The sequence below is a fragment of the Brassica rapa genome, chromosome A09, assembly GCF_000309985.2.
Source record: "Brassica rapa cultivar Chiifu-401-42 chromosome A09, CAAS_Brap_v3.01, whole genome shotgun sequence".
Classification (NCBI taxonomy): domain Eukaryota; kingdom Viridiplantae; phylum Streptophyta; class Magnoliopsida; order Brassicales; family Brassicaceae; genus Brassica; species Brassica rapa.
In genome coordinates, this window is record NC_024803.2 from 16,236,880 (window position 1) to 16,260,809 (window position 23,930).

Genomic DNA, 23,930 nt, shown 5'->3' on the forward strand with positions numbered 1-23,930 from the left:
AATCACCACTGCAAAAGCTGAAGGTTTACTATGGGCAATGCAAGTGATACTGAAGTTTGGACACAGAGAGATGGTCTTTCAATCGACTGTGAACAACTGGTTATACTCATTCAAAAGGAGGAAGATTAGCCTGCGTTGAACTCGGAGCTCGACGAAATACATGCTGTATCCAAAGAATTTTCTGAACTTTCTATTGCCTATATTCCTATATCTTTAAAATTCCGTACGAATAGCGTAGCAAAAAGTGTCCGATCACGCGCATCTCTATCAGCTTTTGTAAACCCTTTTGCACCAAGTTGCATAGCCCCACAAGCTAGCATGAGGATGCCAAAAAAAGAGAATAAAGTTGAAAGTGAAACTAAATATCCCAATGAACAAATTTATCAGAAGTCCATATTTATGTGGATGTCTATATGGGACAAACTATTTTTTTAGACAATTATAGAATATAGTCACGAAAATCAATCCTAAAATATATAATTAAAAAAAACTATTTAAACAAACTATCAAAATTTTCAATATTACACCAAATAAGAATATAAATACCAACTATATTTTATTCGTGTATAATGTGTTGTGGTAAGATTCAAAAAAATTAACTTACTTTACAGTAAGGAAAAATTAGATTTTTAATTCCAAATTTACAGTAAAAAACATAACATTTTATAAAACTAAACAATTGATATAATAGTACAAAAATATGAAAAAAAAATCAAAATACTATCCGCGCGTAGAGCGGACAAGGACCAAGTTATTTATAATTGAAAATAAAAACATGAGAGAATGAGACACGTCTTTAGTGTCTGAAAGTCCAAACATGTCTCTTTCATTTATCCAGGATGTCTAGCAGGAGCGTTTCTTTAAGGAGGAACAGTTGTGTCCGTTACCTCAACTCTCATATCAATCTCCATAATCTCGTCTATATGTTGAGCTATCCTCCAAAACTCTGCTTCAATTTTATTCGCTAACGGGAAAGAAATAATTCCTACGACACTATTAATGATTGTTTTTTTTGTAACACCGATACGGCAAAATTATGTTTTAATTTTGTATTAAAGAATCAATCATATTTTATATTATCCATAATTTTAATAAATATGCTTATTTGTCATGTTTTTATTAGGTTTTAGCTAAATTATTGATTTATTATTTATTTTTAGCTAAGTCACTAATTTATTAATTTAAAAAATACCCTTAATTAATATTATATATATATATTAAAATGAATTTTATTTTAATAATATTAAATTTCTATTTTATATTAAAATTTAGTTAGTTTTTCTTATTTGTCATATTTTATTAGGTTTTGGACTTTTAGATAGGTTATTGATTTATTATTAATTTCTAACTGATTCGCTAATGTGTTAATTAAAACAATACTCTTAATGAATTTTATATATAATTAAAAACGAATTTTATTTTAATCATATAAAATTTTTATGTTATATTAATATTAAATATTTGATTCTAAAATAATATAATAAAATTATAAAAAAAAATTAAAAGTAAGATAATTCTTATATATATTTTGTTGCTATGTGAAAACAATATAAGTCATAGCCAGTATGGTCAATTTTTGGAGTCAGGCATTCATACTGCCTGCGAAATGTCTTGATAAGATAGAGAGTATGTGTAGTGCCTTCCTCTGGTCAGGCTCACCAACACAAACTCATAAAGCAAAGGTCAGTTGGGATGATTTGTGTGTTCCAAAAGAGGAGGGAGGTCTTGGAATCCGGAAGCTGCGGGAGACGAACAGAGTATTTGCTCTGAAACTCATTTGGCGTCTCTTCACTCAACCTACTTCACTGTGGGTGAGCTGGGTTAAGCATTATTTGCTCAAATATAATTCATTCTGGGATGTAAGAGATGACACAAAGGGGTCTTGGATATGGAGGAAGTTACTCAAATTGAGAGATGTGGCTTATGAATTTTTGAGGTTTGATATCCAAGATGGCAACAACTGTCACTTTTGGTTTGATGATTGGTTGGGGCAAGGGAAGCTGATCGACATCACAGGTCCTACAGGCACTACTTATTTGGGCATTAGGAGACACGCTAAGGTTAGCGATGCTGTTACATTGGAAGAGTGGAGCATACGAGGAAGTAGAAGCCGTAGGTTCCACGAGCTGAGAAATAGTATCTTACAAAGAGAACCTCCGCAACCAGAGAACGGCAAGGACATAGTATTGTGGAAGCATGGGAGTGATGATTACAGAGATCATTACTCTGCGGCTAGTACGTGGGAGCAAGTGAGGTCTAGGAGGCCTACAGTCGAGTGGAGTCGAGTAATCTGGTTCACACAAGGGGTCCCACGATTCTCATTCATAACTTGGCTAGCAGTGAAGAATAGACTATCAACTGGTGATCGTATGAGACAATGGGGAATGGTACAGAGTTGTGAACTCTGTGGAGAGAGAGATGAAACGCGTGATCATTTGTTCTTCGCATGTCCTTATTCCTACACAGTGTGGGAGAGTCTGGCTAGGAGACTTATTGGCATCAGCATCAATCCGGATTGGCAATGGACACTGCATCGCATACAAAGAATGAGTCAAGGGAAAGCTGATACTGTTTTGGTGAAGCTTTTGTTGCAGACCACAATTTACCACATTTGGAGAGAAAGGAATGGGAGGCGTCATCAGCAAAGCAGAGTCACCACTGATCATATGCGTCGGCGCATTGATAAGGCAGTGAGAAACAGAATCTCATCACTCAAATACAGGTTCGATCACAAATATGGAGGATTACTCAGCCGTTGGTTCCAGCTTAGTATGTGAAGAAGCACTGGTTCATACATAAAGATAGTAGAGTAGTCATACTTATGTAAATAACATTCTTTGCTTGATCAATAAATTTGATATTTCATCAAAAAAAAAAAAACAATATTTTTATTATAAAAGTTAAAAAGATACAAAAAATTACAATTAAATATTATTCAAGAAAAAATATTTATATAAATATATTTTCTAAACTATTTCTAAGATATGAGTGTTTTAAAAAATTTAACACGAGATGTTTAGAATACGGGATTATGCTTATGAGAGAGTGGCTCGGGAGTGGGCTAGGAGATGGGTCTAATGGGCTGCGAATTGTTGAATTTTTGTTTTTAATTGCAAGCCCACTTCGTAATGACCTGGCATATTGGTTGGTCCTGAATATTTGTGCATATGTGGATAGGCTTAGGAAGCAATGATTTAGCTCCTTTTATATAGTAGGATGTATATGTATTTAGGTATTATATTTTAGTATATGTATTATGACATAAGCTCTGACTCTAGGTTTAGGATTTTTGGGTTTTTTTCTCTTGTTGGAGGTTTTAAGCTTGGTAGTTGTCGTTTGGATGATATAACTTTGGTCCGTTTGCTGCCGAATGCCGAGCAAAGTTAGTTAGTTTTTTCTCTTGTTGTTGGTTAGGGCTTTCACTCCAAAAAAAATCTGTTGTGTCCCTTTGGTGTATCATTTTGTAATCTTTAAATGTTTATGTGCAATAAAAATATATTTCGGTAAAAACAAGAAGAAGAAAAATGATTGTGTTGTGAAATATAAGTCGAGATAGATGTAACTATATCAGCTATATATATATATATGTATATATTATTATTCTTTGTGTGTATTGTTTATTTAACAAGAGAGATAGAGAGGAATTGACTTTTTTATTTGTTCGTTTAGAAAATAGAAACGAGAGAGAGAATGACTATATTTTTGGATTCTTATTTATTATACAAACCATACAAAGAACCACTATTTATAGTAGCCTAAAGTCGGTTCATCGAACCGACTATTAACTAAAAGATAAAGCTATTAGAATGACATCCCTTGATTATCCATCTTGTATTAAGTAGTACCTCGTTAAGAACCTAGTTATGGAAAAATCTATTGGGATAAAAACCATGACAAGAAAAAAAGAGTACACTGCTTTAATCTCTCTGTGAGAATAGTGGACCTAGCTTTCTTGTTACAGGTCACTCATATGCCGCATTCTGATACCATAAATGTGTTCTCAGAATGTTGTAGTCGGAAGAGCTTTTGTGAACAAGTCAGCCGGATTATCGCATGACCGTACATACTCAATGTCCATCTCTTTATTTTTCTCGAGCTCCCTTATGTACGAGAAAAATCTTTGAGGGATGTACTTTGTTCTGTCGCTCTTGATATAGCCTTCTTTGAGTTGAGCAACACAAACCGAATTGTATTCAAATATTTTCGTCGGCTCTTTCTCGTTGACTACTCCACTTGATTCTTGTATATGGTGTCTCATTGACCTAAGCCACACATATTCTCGACATGCTTCGTGAAGCGCAATAGTTTATGTATAATTCAAAGATGTCGCAACCAGAGTTTGTTTCTGGGACCGCCAAGAGATCGCGGTTCCACCAGTTGTAAAACCATATCCGGTTTGTGTTCGACTTTATAAATATCATGTATCTGCAAAATCATACCAAACTCGGGGTTTCTAGGATAAATCAATCCTACAGCAATACGTACCTTGGAGAGAACGAATATGTTCTCGATGCCGTTCTAATTTCCATAAATAAAATGAGCAGGATCTTTTAAACATCTCTTTCAACATCTAGAGATCTATTTACCATTGGAGTACTCAAAGGAGTTGCTTTATTCATACAAAAGCGTTTCAATAACCTTTTCGTATGATATGATTGATGCACAATTATTCTTTCTCGGAGATGCTCTATCTGGAGCCCAAGACAAAATTTCTCTTGCCGAGATCTTTTATTTCGAACTCTTCTTTCATATGAGTTCGAGCATCATCAACCTACTTTTGAGTTCCAATTATGTTCAGGTCATCTACATATACATCAATGATCACAAAGCCATATGACGATTTCTTTATAAAAACGCATGGACATATCGCATTATTCACATATCCTTTACTCAAAAGATATTCACTTAAGCGATTGTACTACATGCGTCTGGATTGCTTTAATCCATATAGTGATCACTATAACTTGACCAAACAAATCTCCCTGGATTTTTCTTTCAATGCTTCAGCCATTTTCAATCCCTCAGGGAGCCTCATATATATATCGTTATCCAACGATCCATACAAATATGCAGTCACAACATCCATGAGATGTATTTCAAGATTTTTAGATGCCGTTATGCTCATCAAAATCTAAACGTAATTGCATCCATTACCCGAAAATATGTTTTCTCAAAATCAATTTCCGGTCTCTGAAAAAAACTTTGGGCAACTAATCAGGCTTAATATCGTGTTACTTTTCTCACGAATACCCACTTATACCCAACAAGATTTATATTCTCAGGCATTATGACAATATGTCCAAAGACATTCCTTTTATTTAGGGAGAATAATTCAATTCGAATGGCCTTCTGCCACTCCTCCCAATCATATCTTTTAACATTCCAAAATGGACCTTGGACCGGGATCATCATTTTCATGATCGATATCTTTGGACACAGAAAAGGAGAAGATTCCATCAACATCTTTTATCTATTACTTTTCATCAAGGGCGTAATTGATGAAAATCTCATACTTTTATGTTCCCTTCTCGTCATCTGGATCCATATTTATTTGGTTCATCTTGACCCTTTTCATCTATGCCTTTTTTCAGACATTTTTCAGTATCAGGTTCTTCTGGAACCTTTCCACTTATGCTTTCTTTCAAACATCTTATAATATCAGGTTCTTCTGCAACTTTACCATTTATGTCTTCTTTCAGACATCTTTCAGTATCAGATTTTCTTTGAACCTTTCCACTTACGTCTTCTTTCAGACATTTTTCAGTATCAGGTTCTTCAGGAACCTTGCAAATTTTCTCAACCAATTTCTTTTGTTTTTTATTTTTATTTCTAGAACCCGCTAGTCTCCCCCTCTTTAACTGAACCATAGGTTCATTTATTTTGTCACCATCACTTTGTTCTTTAGGAACATCAACTCTTGATGGAACATTTCAGCGGGTATATCATGTCGTATGTGTGAACACATCTGGTAATTGGTTTGCAAATGCATAATTTTCTGAACTTCATGTTCTCTTTGATCCGTAGGGGGATCAAGGTGTAACAACGACTATGTACACCATGTAATCTCTTTAGGAATTTCTCAAATTCCTTCCCCTAACGTGAGAAATTCATCCTCATTAAAATGGCAATCGTCAAATCGTGCCGTAAACATATCACTAGTTACCAGTTCAAGACACCTTATATACGGCTTGTTCTAACTCTTCCAGAGTTCGATACATTCCCGAGAGCATCTTTAACTCTCCAGGGACTACTAAATATCAAGATGCAACTCAAGTCATTTTTGTCCTGCCAGACATTTCAATATATTGCATCTATTTTAAATTTTCTCTAGTGACCTCAGAACAAGCCGTTTTTCATACCTCAAGGTCATCTTTCATTTCATTCTCTGGAGAACTATACCTTGGACTTTTGGTCCAAAAATCTCTCGCTTTTCTAATGAGCTTTATATCGAATTGATGGCAAATCAATTCACTCTACCCTCATACATAGAGGTAGATTCATAATCCTTATTTATATAGCGCTTTTTCATTTTATTGTCGAGAATCTATTTTCTCTTTGGTTCCATCTTTTTACCCGTACTGATATGGTTAATCGAGATCTTTTTATCATCATCGATGATTTACCCAGATACCTGACTGTAATATTAACCATATCAGCGGTCTCTTCATGAGATTCATCCTCTATTCATGTATTTGCTCTTTTTCGAGGACTCTTTGGAAGCAAAGTGGTCTATCACGTCTCCAGCGTGATATAGACTCATATATCGTCTTTTTAGGACACATTTTCTTATTGGAGCATTTTCAGCTGGAATATGAGATATCATTATTTCATCAAAATGTCTGGCAGCCATTTTATAAATAGATTATCTATTTTTCATTGTAATTCATTTCGCATATCTCATTCCATCAGCTTATCATATGCTTCCAGCAAATTTTCGAGCATATTTCTAATTATCCATATACTTATCCCTCTGGATTGTATATGTCTTTATTGCATGCATGACTGCATGTTTACACCCGATCATGGGGATCATCTTACTTATATTTACTTTATCAAGTTCTTATTCAAGTGCGAACATAATTTCTCAATGTTCCACTCCCTAGGATTCTTTAATTTTCTCCCTGGAGATGATGACACTCCATGTCTAAAATCTCATACTGAATCCCACTCTAGAACCAATAACATATTCAGTTTTCTCATTTGGAATGAATTATGTTTCAAATCCTTTAGAGTGAGATCTTAATTTGGGATTTGCTTAAAGAAATCACATATTATGAACTTGTTTAATGATTCCATCACCCATGATGGTTTCCTTTATTTTCTTGACAAGCTATATGTGAAAAACTTCTGGTTTTTCAGCATTTCACAATAATGTCAATAACATTATTGGAGATGGCTATATATCAGTAAACTCCAGGTTTACCGCTCATTTATAATTTTGCCATTTTTTTTTATGCATGTCTTTTCATTATAAGCTCTTCTAGAGCCAATAGTATTTTTTATATTACTAGATACTATACTTATTTACTTTGAGAGAAAACAAATATGTGTTACCTTTAGTAGTCATGTACGATGACTCAATATCTGCCAGGTTTATCTATCTCCATCCTGAATCTTTAAATCTTATTCAGAAAGATAATTCTCATATCACATGATATTTTATATTTATTTTCTGGACCAACCATAAAATCTGAATCATCAAGATGAGTATTCAAGCTATGAAAGATGGTTCGGGCTCATAAGAAACGAAGTTTAATATACTTCATTCCTCCTTTTTTTTTTTGATTCTCGATATAGATCGGCTAAATATTGGCGTACGTCAACTACGTACCCAATTTTTTTATGGCCGTATCTATAGCAAACATTTTTTGTTTGCCTTTTATCACCCGGCCACTTTCATTTTTCGTGGAAGTTTTCATTATTCTCATAGAAACGGAATCTTCTTCTTCGTCCTCTTCCACGACCACGATAGCGGTTTCAACCGCATCCACAGCCTCGTCATTTTCTAATAGGACCGATTTGATGGTTTAGTATCATGAGTTTCTTTTCTTTTCAATTCTCACGGAGGATTTACATCAACTCCAACAAATTGGCCAATCCTTTCTTTCAAGGATTTAATTATCAAAGATCTTCTAGATCTTTTCTCATGATATACCTCATCTTCTAAACCATCATTGAATTGGTGTAAATATCATGGCTTTTCTTTTTCTCATCTGATATAGTTTTCAACTTATCGATGATTTCTCAAAGCTCATTTTTTCTCAGGTGCATCTTTGCACCCGCTGGCCAAGTCTTATAATTATTTCTCGTAATATCAAGGGTATTTATTTTGAGCTTTGTCAAATTTGACATGATAACCGAATTCATAGAATAATAATATATAAAGACGGAAATTTAAATACAGAAATTAAAGGCATAAATTAAATGCGTAAATTAAATTGCAGAAATTTAAAGAGCATAAATAAAACTAGGAGGCTTAGCTTACCACATGATCTGAGGAGTCATAGACTACCATATTGATCATTATTTATCAAAGTCCGAGGAGACATGGTCTACCATTTTAACTTTTACTTTTTTCAATGTCCGAGGAGACTTAGTCTACCATTTTTGACCTTTTCTTTTATTTATGGAAGCAAAGCCTTCCATGTAACTTTTTTTTTTCAATTCACGGAGGCAAAGCTTACTACGTGTTTCTCTGATCGTGAAGGCATAGCCTATCATAACGATCAGTCGGGAAATACAACGCCTCATCCCGAATAATAAACAGAGGTCTATCCTCTCACTCTGGAACAATAATAAAATTTAAATAAATTAAGTATATTGAAACACATCAATTTAAACATTACCTCGACTGGTTTAAAAAAATTTGGATTGATAAATTTCAATTGGTCAGAGCTTCGTGCTGATAACGTGTTGTGAAATATAAATTGAGATAGATGTAACTGTATCAGCTATATATATATATATGTGTGTATGTATTATTATTCTTTGTGTGTATTGTTTATTTAACAAGAGAGATAGAGAGGAGTTGACTTTTTTATTTGTTCGTTTAGAAAATAGAAACGAGAGAGAGAGAATGACTATATTCTTGGATTCTTAATTATTATACAAACCATACAAAGAGCCACTATTTATAGTAGCCTAAAGTCGGTTCATCAAACCGATTATTAACTAAAAGACAAAACTATTAGAGTGACATTTGGATGATGGCTAATACATAATCTCCAAGAATGAGACAAGTGTCCAAGATGGATAATTATCTTGTTTTGATCTTTATCTTCTAACAGATTGTTCATTATTTCTCTTATTGATTTCACCTTTTGTTTCCCATGTCTTAATTATAAAAGGGGGTGAAAACAAGACAAACTTCTTATCATCAAAATTTATAAGGAAAATAAGAACCAACTAAAATTCAATTTATATTTATATGCATATTTTAAAGATTTCCACATAAGGTACGGGATTTGATTTTCATAGAATGGAATTTTTTTGCAGATTATAGTGTTTTCTTGACGTTAGTTCTTGATTTTAGTGTTGTGGGTTGAGAGTCGTGGTTTAGGCATTGAGGGCAGTTTCCAATCAACCTTCTCTTATTTTCTTTTCTGACAGCAATTTCGAGATATCTTAAATATTGGACATACTTATATCTTTCGAGAAGAAGATTTCCGACTATATAGAACTGACCATCAATTCCGTCGAAAACCGGTTGGACATAGCCATTTTCGACTGATTTCTCAGGGATTTGACCGTCAGGAATTACTCTTTTTGTTACTTGCTTCCATCCATGTATTTTTGGCCATGAGACCAATATTTTAAGGTTTCCCAATTCATTAACCATTCATTAAATACATTCACTTCATTTCAAATGTAATTACATTTTTTAAAAAGGTTTAGAAACTCTAATGCCACACAAAAAACAGATCGAAGACGTAAATGACTTCTCCAAAAAAGTAAGCATTTTGGGTATCGGATAAGATATGTTAATAAACCCACCACTTAAACTAGGTCATAACTAAAACTTTAATGGTGCTTTTATAGAATTTTAGGTTGACTAAGACCATCAATAGTGGGAATTTTTCAAGAGTAGTATCTCACCATTTATATCAATAAATAAATATGTCTCTGCATAACGTTGAAAATCCATGCGAGTCTCTTATTTGTCAACTTTATTAAAAGACTAGAGATTTTCCCGGGCTACGTCCGGGTTTCGGACATATATATTGTGGTCATATTATAAGAAAAATATAAGTCCATATATTAACAAAAATTATTTTTAACAAATTTATGTCATATTCATTGTTTCTCCCTATTTTTATGTGAATAGTTTGGTGGTGAAAACCTTTCATAGTTTTTCACAAAAAAAAAACTTTTTTCATAGTTTTGTCTTTCTTTTTCTCTAGCTAGTGAAAAAAAATCCACATATAATAGTAGCTTTAACCACGGTAAGAGAATACATGTTTCAAAAGACATTTGACAGTTTCTGCTTTATGAGGTTACGAGATCTAAAGTAAGAAATAATTACTCATTTCAAATTTTGAGAACACCCGTCTAAAATAAATAGAGCAATCCAACTTTTTTTTTTTGGTAAAAATGTTAAATTTTACTACCATTTTGTTTTTGACAGAACAACAAAGAACACAAGGAGCAGAGGATGCAAAAAATTAAAACTAAACAACAACTCAATCTTAAGCAAACACGAGGACAACATCTACAAGTAAAGCAACAATGACCAGAGACTACAACCAACTTAGCACAAGCACTTGCCACAAAATTGGAGCCACAGTGAAACCGAGAACTGAACCCGGTAGATTTGGCAGTACCCAGTGATCAGTTCTTAAAGATTGACTCCTCAAGAACATCTCATAAAAGACCTCTTTAGCTGCAGCCACCATGGACAGAGAGCAATCCAACTTGATCATGAAGAAAAATGAGTAAAAAAAAAAAACAATAATCAGCGAGACAGCGACCAACTATATAAAGCATAATTCGTGAAAGAAGAGAATGTCCACTTTCATACAATCAGTTATTATGCATTCACATGACTTATTTAGGCAGATAATATATTATTTTCCAAATAAATAATAGAGCAAAAAGTTCAATAACATCAACTGTTGCAATAATCTTGTCGTAGTCTCAGTCTTCAATTCATATGCATACTTCACATCGTTATGTTGTCCAGTTTTGCATTGATAGACTAATACATCTGTGCCAAAAAACAAAAAAAAAGAAACATCCAACAAAAGCATCACAGAAGGCACTTGAAGCTTTCGAAGGTATTACAGGAATTCATTTCACTCAATGCCTGACAACAAAGTAGACAATTTATGGTTTCTCTACTTTATTGAATGTCGGCTAATAGCCGACGGCTATGAATGTGACTCAAATAAGAGATTAGGACAGTATGTAAATGTCAGTTTACCTTTCAGTAAGATAAAACTTGGAAGAAAAAGGTCATTATCTCTTCAAAATCAGAATAGTAATTTTACAAAACTTGGTGGTATATTCCTAGAGAAAAATAAGAGCAACCCGTGAAACCTTTGTCATTGTCGCTTAATGAAAACCTAAACCTCTTGATTTTTACTTACAAAGAAATTATTTAAACCAATATAAAAAGATTATTTAGATGAAATTAACGGAAATTTTCTTTTCAAAACTAAATTTTAAGAATGTGACATTTTATTTTCCTATTAAATGATATGAAAACGTTATTATTATTATTCTACTATTAAGGAAATTGGAAAGTGTTGTACCGTCAGATATAAAGATCTCAGACGGAAACTCCTAATGCTGGTTTGAAACCGGTTTGACTACTGGACGCCGGATAATTAAGCCCAATCCACAAACTGCACACCTCCATATACGTTATTAGAAAACCGGACTCCAACCTTAAATGCCACCGCAACCACAGGAATGCATTTTGATTCTGTTGAACCTTCCAAGATGCGTTCAAGGCTGTTGATAATTTGGTAACGTGCGTTGGAAAAAAGCTAAGGAACACACCTAATCAAGAATATAAGATATAGAAAAGGGTGAGACTTTGTAGAACAATATACTTGACATAAATTGGTTCTTTAGTTGTACAAAACCATTGTTACAGTTGCAGCTTCTAACTTGCTTCTTGGAGTTCCTCGGCCGTTTCACAAAGGAAACTCAGGGAAACATTATTTCCAATAGATCATAAGATCTCGTAAGGTTACCACTGAGAACAGAAGAAACTCATTCCTACGTTCGTAATAATAAAACAACCCTATAGATAACTGTCTAAGAGCTGACAAATAGAACAAACTCCCCGAGTGTAGTCACTGTCTGTAACCTCAGAAAATATAGTATTTTCTAATGGTATCATTGACCTTTTAATCTGATGAAAAACATAGCAAACATCTCAAAATTATTTTAGGCAAAGACCAAAACACAACAATATGTATCCACTTTTTCTTATCTATCAATGCAACTAAAAGTTCATAGAGTGATCACACTACTTCTAAGAAAACTTTCATAAGCTTTGAATCCTCACAGAATTGCATTTGGGCTTTGTACATGTTCAGAAGTGGAGTCAATGTTTCACCTCTCTCTATTTGATCGTCAATTCCCGTTCTCTGTTGTAGGAACTGGCTAGTGTGCATTCCCTTTCAAACCATCCATCCACCTGATTCACCAATGGAATCAGTTGAACCTCCTAGACCAACACTCTAAGCCTTGTTAATATCTAAACTCTTTTCCTGCATAAAAAACACAAACGATCAGTACAATTTTCTCAGTGGACGTTTGAGATAGTTTAACTCTCTAAACCAAGAACATTATATCTTCGTTATATACCTCTAAATAATCATTGCTTGGTAGGCTTCTGAAGATATCCTCCTTGGAAAGTATTGACCTTATTTTCATCTACAAAATCTGCAATAACTTGAAATCAAGAATCTCATAACAGGATTGAAGCAATACAATAACAGCAGCTACACATAACTTACATAGAAACTATTTTACCTTATATCAATGCCTCCTTGGATCTTCTCAATTGTAACCTGCACACAACAATAAAGAACTATTTCTTCTTACTAATGCTTTAAAAGAAAAAGATAAAGATAAGAGAGATCACATCCAAGATACCACCAGAGATGGAAAACCTGAGAGGAAGGGAGACAGTTAATGGCTCTGTTCTGTAAGGAAATCTGCAAAATCAATGGAAACTTTTCCTAGAAAAGCCAATTTCCAAGAACCCTAAAACAAATTTTGGAGAAAGACGTTGTAGCCTTCCCCATTGATTTTGCAGATTTGAAAGGAATTTTCTGGGGTGTTTATACGGTTTTTAATATTTTGGCGTGGGGAAGAAAATGTGAATATGGGTATAAATAAGTGAAAAGCTGAGGGACTCTCAACGGTTTCTTGGTCTGATTATCATAGTAGATAAAGGGTTTTGTAAGTGGGAGCCGGACGTTACAGATGAGAATTAAAGAAGTTAGAGCATCTCCAACCCATTGTTATTTTCACCTCTATAATAGTATTTAGAGGTGAAATTGCTCCAACACACCTCTATTTCTTTCTCTATAATAGAGATCTCTATTTTTTCCTCTATTTATAGAGGAAGAAATAGCATTCCTCTGTTTTTTTACTCTATATTTTAGACATTGCTATTTTAAATACATTGGAGCATATCTCACCTCTATTATAAAGTTCCCCTATTTTATAGGTGAAAATAGCAAAATACATTAGAAATGGTCTTAGAAACACATAGAAGGTGAAGACGATGAGACACGCTAGGGTGTCGACAAAGCTTGAGTGATGTGGCATCATACTACTCTCTAATTGGTTGATTTAATCTGCTGAGTTGGATAGGCTGAGAACTCTAGCTCAATCCCTTTAGTATTGTAAGATTCTCTAATTAGTTATGATATAAATTGTGAGATACTTCCCTTAAACAATTCACATTGCACATGCCGTAAAGACCTTTTCAATATTTAAGAAAAAATCAGAAAAAATAAAATAAAATGATGTTAATCTTTAATAGGGGTTATTAGGGATGTCTAATATGGTAAAATCGAGCCGTACCGAACCGAATCAAACCGAAATAGACAATATAGTGTGGTTTTGGTATATGCCATATATACCGAATGGATATGATTTTATAAAAACCGTAGGATTTGGATATGGTTTTGTTTATAACCGATTAAACCGAATAAACCGAACAAAACCGATCAAAAGTAGAAAAATGTAAATATGTACATATTTTATAACGTTACATGAAAATCTATTTGTTATATAAGTTATTATTTTGTTAATAATTATTACCATATTTTTCTACAGTGATAAATAATCCTTATTTGAAAAACACTTAAAATATAATTAAATAACAATTCATCGCAATTGAGTCTTCTTATTTTCTTAGTCTTCTTCTTTTAATCATATTTTTTTCTTTTAGCATTGATTAAAGGGGAAATTACATGTATACCACTTTCATGGTACCACTTTTCATTTTTACCACTACTAAGGAGACATTTTCAAAAATATCTTCTTGATTAAGTGGTAAAAGACTATTATGCCCTTGTTATTTATATATATAATAAATTATTATTTAAATAAAAAATAATAAAAAAAAAGTAAATTTTTTTTTATGTTTTCGAATTATACTTTTTCAAATTCGAACTTTTTTATAATTTTTTTTTCTGAAATATTTTTTTAGAATTTTTTTATTTTTTCAAATTTCTTTTTGAAATTTTCAAATTTCTTTTTGAAAAACGAAAATTATGTTTGAAACTATTTTTTAAAATTTTTTATATATTTTTAAGTATTTATTTTTATATTTATTTGAATCCTAAATTTCACATTCCAAAAACGTTACTCCATCCCTCAACTCTAAACCCTAAGTCTAGATTAGTTAAACCTAAGGGTATAATTATCTTTTACCCTTCATTAAAAGTAAAGATAAAAGTGGTTAGTGTAAACATGAAAAGTGGTACTATGAATGTGATATTTGTGGCAATTTCCCTTGATTAAATTGAAGTGAAGGAAAAAAATTCTTCACAACTTTTTTTTTATTTTTAAACAAACAGAGTTTCACTCGAAGAACCATGACTTTGATGAACCCCAAAAATGGAAGAGTGGAAAAACTTTTCTTTCATACTTCTCTTTTGTTTTTTATTTTAATTTTTAAATTTTCGTGATTTGATTTTAATTCTAGATTTGATTATTTCATCTGAAGATATAAGCTTTTTTATTTTTTTTGTTCTTTTATTTGAAAATATAATATATATTTTTAATAAATTACTGCAATGACAATATGATTCTAAAATTTATATAATATGATTCCAAACTAAATAATTATGTTTTGGTATAAAACTGAATAAACCGAAAACCAACGGTATATAAACCAAACTCAACCGAAGTAAATATGGATTTAGAATAGTAGTTATATTGTACTAACCGAAAAACTGAAAAAACCGAACCGAAACCGAACTGATATCCGGATTGAACACCCCTAGGGGTTATCGATCCCAATTTTATTAAAATATAATTAATTATTTGGTTTTCAAATATAATCATATTAAAACTCAAACACAACATGTTTATAGGGAAATTACTACCACATTCATAAAAACCACTTTTCATGTTTACACTAATCACTTTTAGCTTCACTTTTAATGAAAGGTAAAAGACATTTATACCCTTAGAGTTAACTAAACTAGACTTAAGGTTTAGAGTTGAGTGGTGGTGGTGGGCTAAGATTTTTAAAATGTGAAATTTATGATTCTAATAAATATATAAATAAATACATAAAAATATTAAAAAACTTAAAAATAGTTTCAAACATAATTTTTGATTTTCAAAAAGAAATTTAGAAAAATAATAAAAAAAAAAATTTCTAAAAAAAATTCAGGAAAAAAAAATTATAAACAAGTTCAAATTCGAAAACATAAAAAAAATTTAATATTTTTAATTTATTAAAATAATGATTTATTATATATATATAACAAAGGTATAAGGATCGTTTGCCACTTAATAAAAAATATATTTTTGAAAATGTACTTTCAGTAGTGGTAAAAATGAAAAGTTGTACCATGGAAATAGTAAACATAAAATTTTCCGTGTTTATATCCAAATAGTAATCATCAATATTAAAGTACCCTTGATTTCACCTGAAAATTACAGTCTCCTGACATCATTCTTTTACTCAAACAACGACATGGTTAAAATAAGAAAACACAAACATACTCCATTTTATTCATACAAGAAGAACAATAACAACTCAACCCCAGCTCTCATAAAAAACGAAAACAACAACAACAATTCACCAGAAAATACAAGAAAACAACAACAACAACAACAAGTGCACAAGGTTACAGAAACACCATTAAAGCAAAACAGAAACATAACAACAAGTTTTAAAGATTGATTCAACAAGAAAATTTCAGACCAGAACCTCTAAACTTCTCTTCAGTGGTTCTATCTATTACTTCTGCCAAGGACTCACTCAAAGTATCTCTCCAACCTCCAATCTCTCCCTTTCTAAAGTAAGAGTTAGACTCTATTCCATTTGGCAATTTCCCTTGTCTATTAACTTCCAGTTTACTCAAACTCTCAAAACTACACAACTTCACAATCTCACTCACTTCTTCCTCAGCAGTAAAACCACATCCAATGAAGTCAGCGATTCGCTTAACCTCAACTTCGGTCTGCTTCTTGAGCTCCTCGTATGTAACAAACAAGACCTTGTTCGGATTCTTGCGGCTTTCGTACCAGTACTCCAACACATGATCCCAAAAGGGTCCACCAATAAACTTCCCTTGACAAAACGCTTCAACCACTTTTTCAATCGGATACTCCGCGGTTTCTTCAGGAGAAAGTTTCCTCCCGAAATGCCATAAGGAAACAAACACGTCCTTAGGGTCTCTGCAACAATATACAATCTTACAAGACGAGCTCTTAATGGATGCCGGCAGAGAATGATGCTGTAAGTGCGTTTGCATGAGTCTTGGAGAAGGCAACTCGGAGAAATCGACGTCTGGAGATACGCGGTAATCTGCTTCCAAGTAGGGCACAAGGGGGTGCGGATTGGTAGCTAGAAGAGGATGCTTACTAGAAACAGGAAACTTGTCTCGGTGAATGAGAGCAAAGAGAAGAGCTTTTAACCAAGTCGTACCTGATTTAGGAGTGGTGGCGAGGATTATGTCTGAATCTTTGGCTTTAAAGTTTTTCTGGCAGTTCAAGATTCCTTGTACCAGACCTTGTGTGTGCCAACTTCCTTCGAATTGATAGATTTGACTGACCAACCAACCTTTCTCGCTTGGAAGAGAAGAAAGCAGATCTCTTGTTTCTTGTGTCAGATCTTCATCTCCCAAGTAAATAGGAACAGATGATGATGTCATTGTCAAGACTCAAGAGTATAGATCAATCCTGAAAATGTAGAAACTATGAGATGTCTTTTCTTAAGTTATCACTGAAGTTATGTTTGTGTCTTTATATACTTGTCTTTTTTTCTATTTCGTGTTGTGTTTGTGTCTTCAGAGCATGGTCATCAGTTAAGATGCCCATTTGAATTTTCTAATGATAGATATTAACCTCTTTATTCAATTTTAATTTTAATTATGTATTAACCAAAATGGCCATGATCTAAAGACACAAACACATAACGACAAAAAAGGGAATACCATTCTTGCCTGTCTCGTTTTTCATCATTTTATTTTTAGTAAATATGATGCTTGTTGACCAAAAAATAAAAATAAATAAGATGCTCATCTAGAACCCACTGATGGAAGGTAGCTTTTATATATTTTATTATGAATCACTGCTTTTGTATATTTCGATACTATTTTTGGTCTTAAAATAATATCTACAACTTTTTTTAATTTGAAGATATATATTGAGCGAATCTACATTGATGACCCATCTTTTTTTTTAATAATTCTTGTTATATGACCAAATTAGATCGGATGAGAATGAGTGCACCCAGTAAATTCTTTCGTTAGGAGTTCCATACACCCACTTTCACATCTTTTACATATGTGTATGTATAATATATGGTTTATATACTAATATACATCATGCATCCATTAGAATTTTTCTCTACATTCACCCCTGGATTCAAGAACAATGAACAAAATTAAAATAGCAAAAAATGAAAATATCTCCAAATACATAAGTCTAAAAAGGGAACAAGTAGCAACGACGACACTACCCAACCAAACACCAAAAGGAGGACAGTTGAACAACAGGAGAGTTAGAACTAAACAAAGACATGAGGAGACGTCACACCTACACTGCATCAAACCAAGCAGCTGCACCGCTCCGTCAAACAAATCCTTGATATATACATCTAGCGCCAGACACGCCACAGATCCCAACTCTATGAACCAAGACTGATCGTTGAACAAACCAAAGGAAAAGGAAACTCACCGCAAACACAGAAACTCAGACTATTTGACGGGTTGAGTTGTGAAGAGGATGCAATGATTGCCTCCAAAGCAGCACACGACTAAGCAAAGCCCAATCAACAAACCCCGGAGAAGCTCCCTGAGCACCGCCAAAACTTCACTCTCAGCAGACTACAACCGACGTAGACGCTGCAAAGATGAAAAGGTAGATCATCAGAGTGATTAAGCTAAGTTGATTATGATTAAATGTAAATAGTAGGTTTGTGAGCAAGGCAGTTGCTCGATTGATTTGATTTGGATTTTTGGTACTTAGATAAAATAGCTACACTTAGAGTTTCTATTCAGGTATTCAGGATTATAATCCTACAGATGCCTAATAAGTTGTATGCATGATATTATAAAGCTCAACACTTATAAACAAACCGATCGGCTCTCGCTTTTTAGGTTTGTCTATTAACCAGATATAAGTGTTGATCGATGATTCTATAGGAATATCGATAGATACACTTGTCGAACTGTCGATCGATTATTCGATTTGAATATCGATCGACGCGTTTAGTCAAGCTTTACGCAAGGGTTGAATTGTGCTCACTAGGCTTTCTAGAGCAGCTCTCGCCTTACTCTAGCAATCCTAGCTCAACTAGGATGGATTCATGGTGAGATGCAAGTGATGAATTGAGTCTACAACTCCTAAATTAAGTTCTAGCTAGCTAAACTAGAAAAATGCTTTAATGACAATCCTAATGATGAATATCACAACTTAGCAATCTATAGTTGGGGCTAATTCCTCATTAACTATTTAAACCCTAAACCTAACAAGAAAACTACTCAGACAAGGCTAAGCAATTCATAACATCAATTAAGTGTAAGAACTGCATAGATAAATAGACAGATGTCAATGGAGTTCCAATCACAAATCTCTTTGGATCTTCTCTCTAATCTACTAAAAATCCTAGAAAATCTTTACTGTGAAAATAAAAAAATAAGAAAGCACACTTTACCTCTAACATGTTGGCAAGCTATATATAATTAAGTTAAAACTCATCAGAAGTAATCTTGTAAATTTGTGAATTCTTGGGCTATAAGTCGGCTGGAACCAAACGGGCTTCTGCGCTTCGCCGTAATCGATGTCACAGGGTGTGCATCGATCGATTATTGTCTCTGAATGTCGACCAATGGTCTTGCTCGATGGTCAGCTCGGATGCTTTCTCCAAATATTTCTAAAATGTTTCAAAACGTCACTTTCTTTCAAATCACTAATGATCCTATAAATATACTAAATGGATTCTAGAATATAATAATTAATTATTAGAACACTTATAAACCATAGCTAAAAGTAGGTAAAATCAATGGTCTATCAGTAGACGAACCACAAAATCAAAATCCAAATGCCCATCAAACCCCCTCCTCCGTGCAGGCTGACGAACAAAAGCACAAATCTTGACAACATAAACTACCAGAGGAGAGACAAAAGCGACATAGAGAGACCCTAGCCTGAAGAACCTTTCGCTGAGTCAGAAAAACCTAGCTAGCAAAGAGATGCAGATATAGGAATTTGAAAATACGACCACATACGGCTGCCAGAAGAAATCAGTGACAAACCACCATCACCTACATCCGAGGTCTCCATCACCAAAGCTCTAAGCAAAGGATCTTCACGCGCTAACATGCGTCTCCCCTTAGATGACTTCATCTCTTCTTCTAGACCAAACATGCAAGAGAAGCATAGGAAGGTAAGCTAGTAAGGATATTCGGTTCCAGTGCTGAGAAAACCACCGAAACCGAACAGAGCTAACCAATTTTAAGACCTAGCGGTATTTGTCTTTGAAAAAAAAAGGGTTCTAACAGCTCTTTCGAGATATCTCTTACTAATATTGGATGTACATACATCTTGAATCTTTACTGACGTAGATACATCTTTACTGAAAGATTTTTGTTTGGACAACATTTTACTTGAAGGACAAAGGAGACCATATCTAATGAAAAGTTTAGCAGAAAAAAAAAAGTTATCTAAGGTAAAGATGAAAAAGAGATTATCAAACTATGTTTTGTTTCAGAAAATTATTTTAAATATTTTATATTTGTATTAAAATAATTTAATTATTTGAAAAATCAAATTTAATATGTATTTAGAATCTAAAGTTAATTGGACTTGCTTGCTGGCGAGGCTTATTTTCCATTTATAATAATAAATTACAAACTCGCGTGCATCATAAATAAAATATGTATTACTGACTGCTCCACGAAAATATAAATGACTGAATGATCCACTACCATTTAGACATCCTGTACGCATGTAGTTACTGAATGCTCCAAACCATGTAAATTATGGTTTTCAGTTTCATTTATTTTCCGATATGACATCGTAATTAGAAGTATAATATTATTTAAATCAATGTTAATTAAAATTTTATTATAAGAAATTGTATAATATTTTCATAAACTATTTTAATTATATCCTATATTATAATAAAATAGAAGTATTGTATGAATTAAATATTAAATTAATAAATTAACTTATTTAATTTTTAAAAAACATATTTAAAATATTATTGGCAGTTAAAACAGGTTAAAAATAGTAAAGCTTGTATAAAATTTACTTATAAAATTCTGCTATACTAAAACTATAGATGTTAACGAATCTATTCTATTAAAATAGAAATCACAACTTTGATTCATGTGTGTTTTTTTTTAAAAGACTTTTACTAGAAAATCACATTTCATTTATTTCTAATTATCATTTTGGTATCATTAAGATATCACATTGTATATAATCAACACATATAAAATTTTCACCTATTAAGTTGTTTTAATATTATTTTTAATCATAAAAAATCAGTTGACAAAAATTCAAAAAAAAATCTTACTCAAATTTAAATATTTTTATATAATAATGCATTAATTAATTTCGTAATTATAATTATAATATTATTCAATTAAATGTTGATTAATATTTTACTATAAAATATTGTATGATATTTTAATAAATTATTTTAATTATAGCCTATATTATATTAAAATAGAAGTAATATATGAATTAAATATACAATTATATTAAATTAATAAATTAACTATTTTAATTATTTAAAATATCATTGACCGTAAAAACATGTTAAAATTTGTAAAGCATGTATATAATTTACTTATAAAGTTCTGCCATATACTAAAATTGTAGATGCTAAAGTATATTTGTTGAAACAAAAACAAAAGAAAATAAAAATTATCCTAAATAAATATTTGTTCAATAGTATAACTAAATAAATTTTAAAAATATTTTTTAAGGAAACTGAGAAAATTAAAAATATATAGTTTTAATGAGGTTATTTGTTTAACTATTTCAAGTTATGATTTATTGTACCAAACGAGATGTTATATTTTTATGTAATAACAATTACTAACAAAGTAAAATGTATATAACAAATCTTTATATAATAAAAAAGGCAATTCTCTCAAAGAGTTCTTTTTAAGTTTTTGTCACAAAAAGAATCATCAAGAAAAGAAATTACCAAAATAGCTTTTTTTTATAATGAAAATTTTAATATTAATTTTTTTTTTTTTAATTTGAAACTCTATCCCCAAAACCCCACCCCTTAATTCTAAATTCTAAGTCTAGATTAGTTAAACCTAGGGTAACAATATTTTTTTGCCTTTTAAAAAACTTATTTTTGGTCATTTTCTTCATTGATAACTATTTTTGTGACAAAAACTTAAAAAATATTATCTTAGGAAATTTCTCTAATAAAAACATAAACAATAAAATTATAGAATTACATTATATATATTAATATATTTTAAATATATACGGTTAAACTAAAATTATACATTAACTAAATATATATAAAATAAAAATAATACCCTCACGGACGTATGTGTCAAGCTCTAGTATTTTTTAAAAATATGTGACAACTTATTTCACGTGCAATTTTTATGTTTGACCACCCTTAAGAATTTTTTTATTAAATGTATTTCAATAAGATTAATAATATAAAGAATCTTTGAATTACGTTAATCATAATATCTTTTGATATATTTTAATTTAAAACATAAATATATATTAAAAATTCTGAAAATATATTTATAAAGATTTTAACAAGATCTTAATTTCTAAAAATTATATATAAATATTTTTCACTAATTTTGTAATTAGTTTCGAAATATTATTACACAATAATATACAGTTATCGTTTATAAAATGAAAAATTAATATTCTATCATTTTTTTATCTATTATATAATCACAATCAATCATACTAAAATAAAACTATTATGTTAATCTAAATATTTTAACAATCTCTTATTTTTTCAAAAAACATTTATGTAAATATTTTTACTAATTTCGTAAATAGAAATTAACTTTTATTAGGGATTAATATATATTCTTTTATTTTTTATAAAATTAAAAATAAAAATTCTATCTTACCTTTATATATTTTATAATCATTATCAATCATGTTAAAAATTATTATATTGAACTAAATATAATAAAATTATAGTAATTGAAAAATTGATTAAGTTTATTTTCATAAATATAAAATATTTATGTTAAAAAATCTATTATGATGATAGAACGGCTTAATATTAGCAGAATATATAATACATGTATAAAAATTAACATATCATAGACATTTGTATATACAATAATATCTAATTTAAGATGAATAGACGTAAAAAATATTGTTAAAAGAAAATCCAGTTTTGAAGGACAGGTAAAAATTTAACATAAATTATATACGAAATTATTTTCAAATAAGGTTTTTTCATGCACATATATTTTTATTTAATAACTAAATTCAAATACAATAAAATAAATATGTACTAAGAAAAAAAATACATGTGACGATTTTAACCAATTGATTATTACAACATCTAACTTATGAATTATTGTATTTGAAATCTATATAGGGAAATTACCACAAATACCACATTCATAGTACCACTTTTCATGTTTACACTAACCACTTTTACCCTCACTTTTAATGAATGGTAAAATACAATTATATCTTTAGGGTTAACTAATCTAGACTTAGGGTTTAGAGTTGAGGGGTGGGTTAGGTTTTTTGGAATGTGAAATTTATGATTTTAATAAATATATAAATGCTTAAAAAATATATAATTTTTTTAAAAAATAGTTTCAAACATAATTTTCGTTTTTCAAAAAGAAATTTGAAAAAAAAATTCAAAATTTTTTTTTTATAAATAAGTTCGAATTTGAAAAAGTATAATTCGAAAACATAATTTTTTTTTTTTATTTGTTTTTTTTTTTATTTAAATAATAATTTATTATATATATAAGCATAAGCGTCTTTTGCCACTTAATAAAGAAGGTATTTTTGAAAATGTCTCATTAGTGGTGGTAAAAATGAAAAGTGGTACCATGAAAGTGGTAAACATGTAATTTCCTCTATATAGGGACAAAGTTGGCTTTTTCCCTTCTTTTGACAAGTGGCAGGAGGTTTTTGCGACACGTATCATCCATGTATTTTTTCAATTTTAGGTCTTTCTTTCTTTTTGATTATTGCAATTTGGCCAAGTACTTTCTAATTGTGAACTATCTAATCTTTTTGGC

At 31.3% G+C, this 23,930-nt stretch overlaps 1 protein-coding gene and 1 long non-coding RNA gene across 4 annotated transcripts; both read right to left on the reverse strand.

Moving 5' to 3' along the window:
- Positions 1 to 7,460: 7,460 nt before the first annotated feature.
- Positions 7,461 to 14,445, reverse strand: LOC103839387. 2 transcript variants are annotated; one of them, XR_004451652.1, is made up of 3 exons: positions 12,985 to 14,445; positions 11,751 to 12,894; positions 7,461 to 11,203 (listed from the first exon to the last, which is right to left on the reverse strand). It is a non-coding gene; the product is annotated as an uncharacterized LOC103839387 (long non-coding RNA). The 2 variants fall into 2 exon arrangements; XR_627344.3 differs by lacking the exon at positions 12,985 to 14,445 and having other exon boundaries at positions 11,751 to 12,978.
- Positions 14,446 to 16,191: 1,746 nt separating this feature from the next.
- Positions 16,192 to 21,871, reverse strand: LOC103839385 (cytosolic sulfotransferase 12-like). Of its 2 annotated transcripts, XM_033280549.1 has the most exons (2): positions 17,135 to 21,871; positions 16,192 to 17,014 (listed from the first exon to the last, which is right to left on the reverse strand). In XM_033280549.1, the coding sequence occupies exons 1-2, from the start codon at positions 17,358 to 17,360 to the stop codon at positions 16,389 to 16,391; spliced, it is 852 nt and encodes a 283-aa protein (XP_033136440.1). In that variant the 5' UTR covers positions 17,361 to 21,871; the 3' UTR covers positions 16,192 to 16,388. The 2 variants fall into 2 exon arrangements, with proteins under 2 accessions (XP_033136440.1, XP_033136439.1); XM_033280548.1 differs by having other exon boundaries at positions 16,192 to 21,871.
- Positions 21,872 to 23,930: the final 2,059 nt, after the last annotated feature.

What these genes read in the sequence shown, in the direction of transcription:
- LOC103839385 (XM_033280548.1), bottom strand. Translation starts at nt 17,360, where the DNA reads ATGACATCATCATCTGTTCCTATTTACTTGGGAGATGAAGATCTGACA.